Raw genomic sequence first — 7,500 nt, 5'->3', positions numbered from 1 at the left:
TTGTCTCGCCCAGTGATCGCTGTCCCCTGGTTTCTGCCCACTGTCTGCTCCTGAGCTCCTGAGCTGTGTTGCTATGCCTGGAGCTCCACGGTCAGCTCTGTTCTTTGTGCTGCAGAGAACATGGATGCTCCGAGCGTGCGCTACCGTCTGCCCGTCTCCTCCAGCATTTCACTAAAGTGGGCAGGGAGTTTGGATCTCTGTGCTTTCTGCATGTTAGTGTTCTCCTGCAGTCTGGGGTGTTTCAGCTCCTGTAACGAGCTGATTCTCCTCTGCCATCCACTTCAGTTTCAGTTTCTGTACTTCTAAATTAAACAGCTTCAAAATTATTTCTAAATTCTGGTCTGGTGTCAGGTCAGTCAAATCTATTTTAATTTCTGTCCAGTTTAAAGATGTTTTATTGTTAAAACTCCACTGACTTGTACTGTGAAACGTGACAGAGGTGTTTGCGATTGGTCAGATTTTCCACTACACTGGCGGAGCTCCATACGTGGATAACAAGGGGCCATTCCGGGACCGCCTGGAGTTCGTGGGGAATCCTGCTCGGCGCGATGGGTCCATTCTGATCCGGAACCTGGACTTTAACGATAACGGAACCTTCACCTGTGATGTCAAGAACCCACCTGACATAGTGGGTCGTCCCTCCAGTGTGCGCCTCCTGGTGTTTGAGCAGGGTATGACCTCTACTATCGCCAGAGTAACCACATCTTGGCGAAAAAGTAAAATGAAAAAGTCAAATTAAAAAATACTCTCCTTCTCTCCTTTCCACTCTCTCTACCCCCCTCCTTCTCTCTCCCTCTCTCTACCCCTCCCCTCTCTCCCTCTCTCCCTCTCTCTACCCCTCCCCTCTCTCCCCTCTCTGTCCCTCTCTCCCTCTCCCAGTGCCCATCCAGGCTGGGGTGATAACTGGAGCCATTATTGGGGTGGTTTTGGGTTTGCTGATACTGGTGGTGGCGATTTACTATCTCATGCGCTTCCTGGTGGCCAGACGAGTGTTCAGCCTGAGTATGAGGTCAGTGTGGGAGCGCCTTATCCCTGAAGCACGAGCCGAACCCCTCCCTGGCCTAGACACACACACACATGTGCACACACACACCCTCCCTAAGACCTTGCCCAGCTCCCCTCAGGATTCAGACACACACACACACACACCTTCAGCAAGGCCAGGGCCCACCCCTTATCTTGCCACGACACACACACACACACGCACCTTTGCCAAGGCCGGGCACAAGCCCCTACATCCTGTTCCAGCTGTTCCAGTTAAGCAGAAGAGCTAAAAAGCAGTTCGCTCCTCTGGCCACCAGAGGGCCACAGTGCTCACGACACACACACACACACACACACACACACACACACACCCACACACCTACAATCACACACACACACACACACACACACACCTACACACACACACACACACACAAACACACCTACAATCACACACACACACACACACCTACACACACACTCACACACACACACACAAACACACCTACAATCACACCTACACACACCTATACACACACACACACACACACACACACACACACCTATACACACACACACACACACACACACCTATACACACACACACACACACACACACACACAGACACACCAAACACTCAGTGCTTTGGTTCCTGTAAAGAGCTCTGATTGTCTACCTCACACGACATCACAGCAGAATTGATTTTTAATCTAAATACTAAAATAAAGAAAACAGCTTATTAAGAAAACCTTAACTGTGTTTGTGTTTCTGCTCCCTTAGCAAACATGGCAGGAAGGGTAAAGGAAAAGAGGGATCACAGCAAAAACAGGCAAGTGCTCGCTCAGTAGCACGCACACACACACACACACACACACACACCTACAATCACACACACACACACACACACACAAACACACACACACACAAACACACCTACAATCACACACACACACACACACCTATACACACACACACACACACACACACCTATACACACACACACACACACACCTACACACACACACCTACACACACCTATACACACACACACACACACACACACACCTATACACACACACACACACACACACACACACCTATACACACACACACACACACACACACACACACCTACACACACAAACACACCTACAATCACACACACACACACACCTAAACACACCTACACACCTACACACACACACACACACACACACACACCTACACACACACACCTACACACACCTATACACACACACACACACACACACACACCTATACACACACACACACACACACACACACACACACACACAGACACACCAAACACTCAGTGCTTTGGTTCCTGTAAAGAGCTCTGATTGTCTACCTCACACGACATCACAGCAGAATTGATTTTTAATCTAAATACTAAAATAAAGAAAACAGCTTATTAAGAAAACCTTAACTGTGAACTATTTAAGTCCTGATGTCTAAGATTAGTGATCAAGATGAGAAGTTATCTGAAGAGAAGCATCTGTAGACCTAAAGTACGAGCTCAGTCCAGGTGGATAAAAAACTTCAGTAGTTTAGTTTATGAGCTCAGTCCAGGAGGATAAAAAACTTCAGTACTTTAGTTTATGAGCTCAGTCCAGGTGGATAAAAAACTCCTCCAGTACTTTAGTTTATGAGCTCAGTCCAGGTGGATAAAAAACTCCTCCAGTAGTTTAGTATGTTTTACCAGTCTCACCTCCCGGTGCATGCAGAGGTCAAGGTCAAAGTTCACCATCTACCTCAGTGTTTGTACTTCTCTGGTTTTGCCAGTTGTAACTGTTGTAATTCAGGTGACAAATCTGTTGCATAGCAACCATTTGGTGTTTTAATGAATGGATTTTGGGGGGAGGGGTTGTGTTGACTGATGAAATCCTTTTCAGTGTGTAAATGTTTATCAATCTTTAAATCACCTTATTAGTACTAAACTATTTGATTACCTCATTACTATTGAACTGTTTGATTACCTCATTACTACTGATCTGTTTGATTACCTCATTACTACTGATCTGTTTGATTACCTCATTACTACTGAACGATTTGATTACCTCATTACTACTGAACTGTTTGATTACCTCATTACTACTGAACTGTTTGATTACCTCATTACTACTGAATGGTTAGATTACCTTATTACTACTGAACGATTTGATTACCTCCTTACTACTGAACTGTTAGATTACCTCATTACTACTGAATGGTTAGATTACCTTACTACTGAACTGTTTGATTACCTCATTACTACTGAATGGTTAGATTACCTCATTACTACTGAACGATTTGATTACCTCATTACTAATGATATGTTTGATTACCTCATTACTATTGAACGATTTGATTACCTCATTATTACTGATCTGTTTAATGACCTCATTAATACTGAACGATTTGATTACCTCATTACTACTGATCTGTTTGATTACCTCATTACTATTAAACGATTTGATTACCTCATTATTAATGATCTGTGTAATTACCTCATTACTACTGAACGATTTGATCACCTCATTACTACTGACCTGTTTGATTACCTCATTACTACTGATATGTTTGAGTTTTTTTGTAGTGGTGATGCTGAGCTCCACTGGATGAGATGAATAATATGTCATTTAGACTCTTTAGATCTTTAATGTCTTTACTTTTGCCTTTAATTGCACCAAATCTGAAGGTTTCTAGGTCAGCTGTCTAATGTAGGTTTTTACCTTCCATAACCGTATCTGTAAATCACAACTGGGTTTACATTGAGTTGTAGCATGTTGTGAACGTGTATAAGTCCTGTATAACTTTCAGCTTATTTTCTGTTCAGTATTACAGTACTATGACATTATGCTGTCTATGCTGGCATTCAAATAGAGCTTAAGATGCCGCCACATTCGTTGGAGTCTCTCTCTGACGCACACGCTCTCTCGCTCGCTCTCAGTTGCACTTCTCCTCGCCTTCATCCCTTTTAATTCCATCCCTTAGTTCTCTCATATGGGTGTCTTTTTCAACCTTCTTTCCTGTCTCTGTCCTCTCATCCCTCACTCTCCATCTCTCTGCCTCTGTCTCTCTCACTCTTCTGTTTCTCGCTCTGTCATCCTTCATTCTCTCTCTCTTTCTCTCTTCTCTGCAGGTGAACATTAAGATGCTGTTGGATTTTATGATTGTCTTTTATCTCTTGACATAAATACTAACAGTGGGATCATCTCGACTCAGCATGCTCCGCTCTTATATGCTGGAGAAAGAAACAGGCTGAAAGATTTGAACAGAGAGCGAAAGAATGTCTTCATCTACACTCTTCCTTCTCTCTCTCCTTCTCTCTATCCTCTACCCCATGTGTTTGTGTGTATTGCCTCTTGTCAGCCCTAATCTTTGCTTCTTTCTTTTTTCACGACTGTCTTCCTCTCTTCCTCTCTCTGTCTGCTGACGTCTGTCCATTCTCCCAGTTCAGTGGGACTGTCAGGTGACTGAGTAACAGATTAGCTTGTGGGACATTTCTGCTGCAGACTGGAAGTCCTTTCTGTGTGAAAGTTTTAGCGTGTTCAAAATATGAGCCCTAGTTTCCTGTGACCAGAGGTGCAGTGTGCCCAGTTCAGCCCAGTCAGAGAGGCTGAAATATACGTGTAGATACAACCAAACTAGTGTACACAACTAGACATCTGGAGGAACAGAAATTCAACTGAATTTCTGCTCAAACTAAATGGTTTCCAAGCCCTAATGGTCACGTCCAATCTAATGACTTAAAGGGGACCATAGCAGGCCTTATTGTACTATTACACATTGCAGTGTTAATGTCTATTACTGTAAATAAAGCCTCCATATTCCTTCTAAAGGGTCAGAGGTCAGGGGTGAGAGGGTTCTTTTGTGCTGTGATGTCATGCTGTCACTCTCTCTTGGACTGACTGACGACTTCCTGTTTTGTCCTCCCTTCCAGAAACCGAGAATTCCCCTCGTTCACATCTCCTTCTAACTGCTTCTTCTTCTCTTCTCATCTCTTTCCATCTCTCTCTTACGCTTCCATAACCAGAACTACCTCGTTCTGCTCCTGCACTTCTGTTAATCCTCCAACCCTTACCATATTTAACCCCCCTGCTCTTTTTGTCTGGCTCTCTCCCTTCCTCCCTCCCTCTCTCTCTCCCTCTCTCTCTCTCTCTCTCTCTCTCTCTCTCTCTCTCTCTCTCTCTCCCTCTCTCCTGCCGTAGTGACTCTATCCTCCCCTACCCTCACTCCCTCTCTCTCCCCAGGCTTCTGTTCTGGTGGACCCGTCCAAGCAGAAGGCAGCAGCGTCTGAGAAGAAGAAACAGGAGTCCCGCAGGGAAAAGAAATAGTGGTTGGGGAGCAGAGAGCTGGAGCTCCAGGGCCTGGGGGCTGAGCCACGGCCCCCTGCCCAGGGCCAGGCACCGGGAGTGGGCAGGCAGCACAGGGATGACAGGGTTCTCATGACCATCGAGCTGGAGCTCACGAAACAGGAGCAGATAGGTGGAGAGAAGGCCAGGCGTAGCTCCGCTCGGCTTCTCTCCGCCCTCTCTGACTTCGCCCACAAAATCACCATCCACTGAGTGAGCTGAGGGTTGGAGGAGGGTTTGGAGGTGAGGAGGAGAGGAGGCCAGAACAGAGTGGAGGAGGCGGAGCACTAGAGCAGAGCCCAACAGAAACCAGCAGCTCAAACCTTCTGATTTTGCCCACATGTGTAGTTCAGTAGCAGTAGTTCAGGAGTCCAGTCACATGGGCCTCTGTACAAAATCAAACAAAAACAAACACTGTATAAACTGCTTTGTCATCAAAAATGAAAAAAAGCCACAAATGTTATAGACTGTAACTAATGATATCTAAAACAAAAGCCAGATGCTGGTGTTAGTACTGTAACTCAGCCACCCCCAACACACATACACACACACAAACATACACACACACATTCATGAACTTGCTTGGAGAAATGTCTGAGGGCACAAAACCATAACATTCCTTTTTTTTTCTCTCTCTCTAACTAAACTCTCTACACACAAAAAACACACCTATAAATGCACACACACACACACACACACCACTTTCCTGTCTTTTTTATTAATTGTGTTAAGATGTGTGACAGTGATGGTGTGTCTTTTTTGAACTCTGAGCTCTTTATTAACTGCCTATGTCTTATTTCTCTTTCTCTCCTCCCCTCCCTCTCTCTTTCATTCTCTTGTTCTCTCTCATCTGTCATTTCTCACTGGTTTCTTTCTGTTTCATCCTTCATAATTGATGTGTCATAATTGGCTGCTCATGTCACTGTAATGTCACCTGTTTTAATATAGGCTGGCCCTTCAAAGTAACTACTTCCACCCTTTTGCAGCTAAACTCAAGAACACACGTGTGGCATGCACACACACACACACACGCGCACACACACGCACACACACAGTTGAAATGCTGCCTGAGTCAAATCAGGATCTGAGGAAGTGTTCTGTTAACCACATGATTATATTTCTCTCACCACAGTCTACACAGTCTAGAGACCCACCCACATATGCAGAATGAATATCACATTCATGAGCAGTAAAAAAAACTTCACTCAGGAAGTGGGGGTATTTATCTCACTCAGAGGGTGGGGGTATTTTTGGCTTCGTAAGGTTACAGTGTAACACACACTAGCTGCACCTATAACCCAGGCAAAATTGTGCATTAGTGTGTGTGTGTGTGTGTGTGTGTGTGTGTGTGTGTGTGTGTGTGTGTTGTTCTGACTGCAGTGACTGAAACCCACAGAATGACGATACTGCTGGCAGAGTGTGAACATAAAACTTGTTTGCACACACACACACACACACACACACACACACACACAACCAGAAAGTAGGAACTGCAAGTATACATGATACACGTGATACACTCATGTTACAACTTCACACTGCAGGCGTGTGCCTTTGTTTCGTGGTTTCAAGCACGATGTTTTTGCCATTTCTGAAGGTCCCTCCTCTCTCAGCCTCCTTTCCATTCACTCTGGTTTTAGTGTCCTGAGGTGAAGGTGTTACTCCACCCATCCCACTACACACATCTGTTAGACACTCATCTCCTCCACTTCTCTTTCCTCCATCCATCCCTCATTCCTGCTCACTTCTGCCACCTACTTCTCACAACAGCCACCTGCTGCCCACAAAGGCCTCATCGCCATGACGATGGCAAAGTCGATGCTAATATACCTAGCTCTCTGCTGACCGTGAAAGATACATGTTATCACGTTATTTGTGTATGTATGTTGAGTTCAAAAACATGTCTGTAACCCATCAAGATATTTAGACATCAAAACATAGAGAAATAGTGAAGAATTTAATTTAAATGGTGAAGAAACTGGCCGTCATTGTATTTAGCTAATGCTAATGCTAGTTATGACAAGCAGTGAAACAGTACACTGGACTTTGTGTGGGAAGCAGAAATATAATTGTATTTAATGATATTTATATCTGCACTTTGTTTTGACTGACATGGTAGGATTCATATGGCTGTTTCTTTACGTTTTTATTTCATCAAGG

The 7,500-nt window shown here is 44.5% G+C and overlaps 1 protein-coding gene across 5 annotated transcripts in view; it reads left to right on the top strand.

The window, feature by feature from the left end:
- Positions 1–7,500, top strand: part of mpz (myelin protein zero) — an 11,745-nt gene that overhangs the window by 3,604 nt on the left and 641 nt on the right. Inside the window, exons 3-6 of one of the 5 annotated variants that reach the window (XM_035528014.2) lie at positions 458–671; positions 880–1,009; positions 1,766–1,814; positions 6,289–7,500. The exon at positions 6,289–7,500 is cut by the window's right edge and continues 641 nt beyond it. In XM_035528014.2, coding sequence (XP_035383907.1) covers positions 458–671; positions 880–1,009; positions 1,766–1,814; positions 6,289–6,306 — 411 coding nt within the window. In that variant the 3' untranslated portion in view covers positions 6,307–7,500. The other 4 variants (XM_035528012.2, XM_035528013.2, XM_081723859.1 and 1 more) reach the window with 4 other exon arrangements.

This window comes from Electrophorus electricus, chromosome 11 (assembly GCF_041902795.1).
Source record: "Electrophorus electricus isolate QZ-2024a chromosome 11, ASM4190279v1, whole genome shotgun sequence".
NCBI classification, from domain to species: Eukaryota; Metazoa; Chordata; class Actinopteri; order Gymnotiformes; family Gymnotidae; genus Electrophorus; species Electrophorus electricus.
Note: the sequence above shows the minus strand (reverse complement) of the source record. Positions and strands in the feature narration are given on the sequence as shown.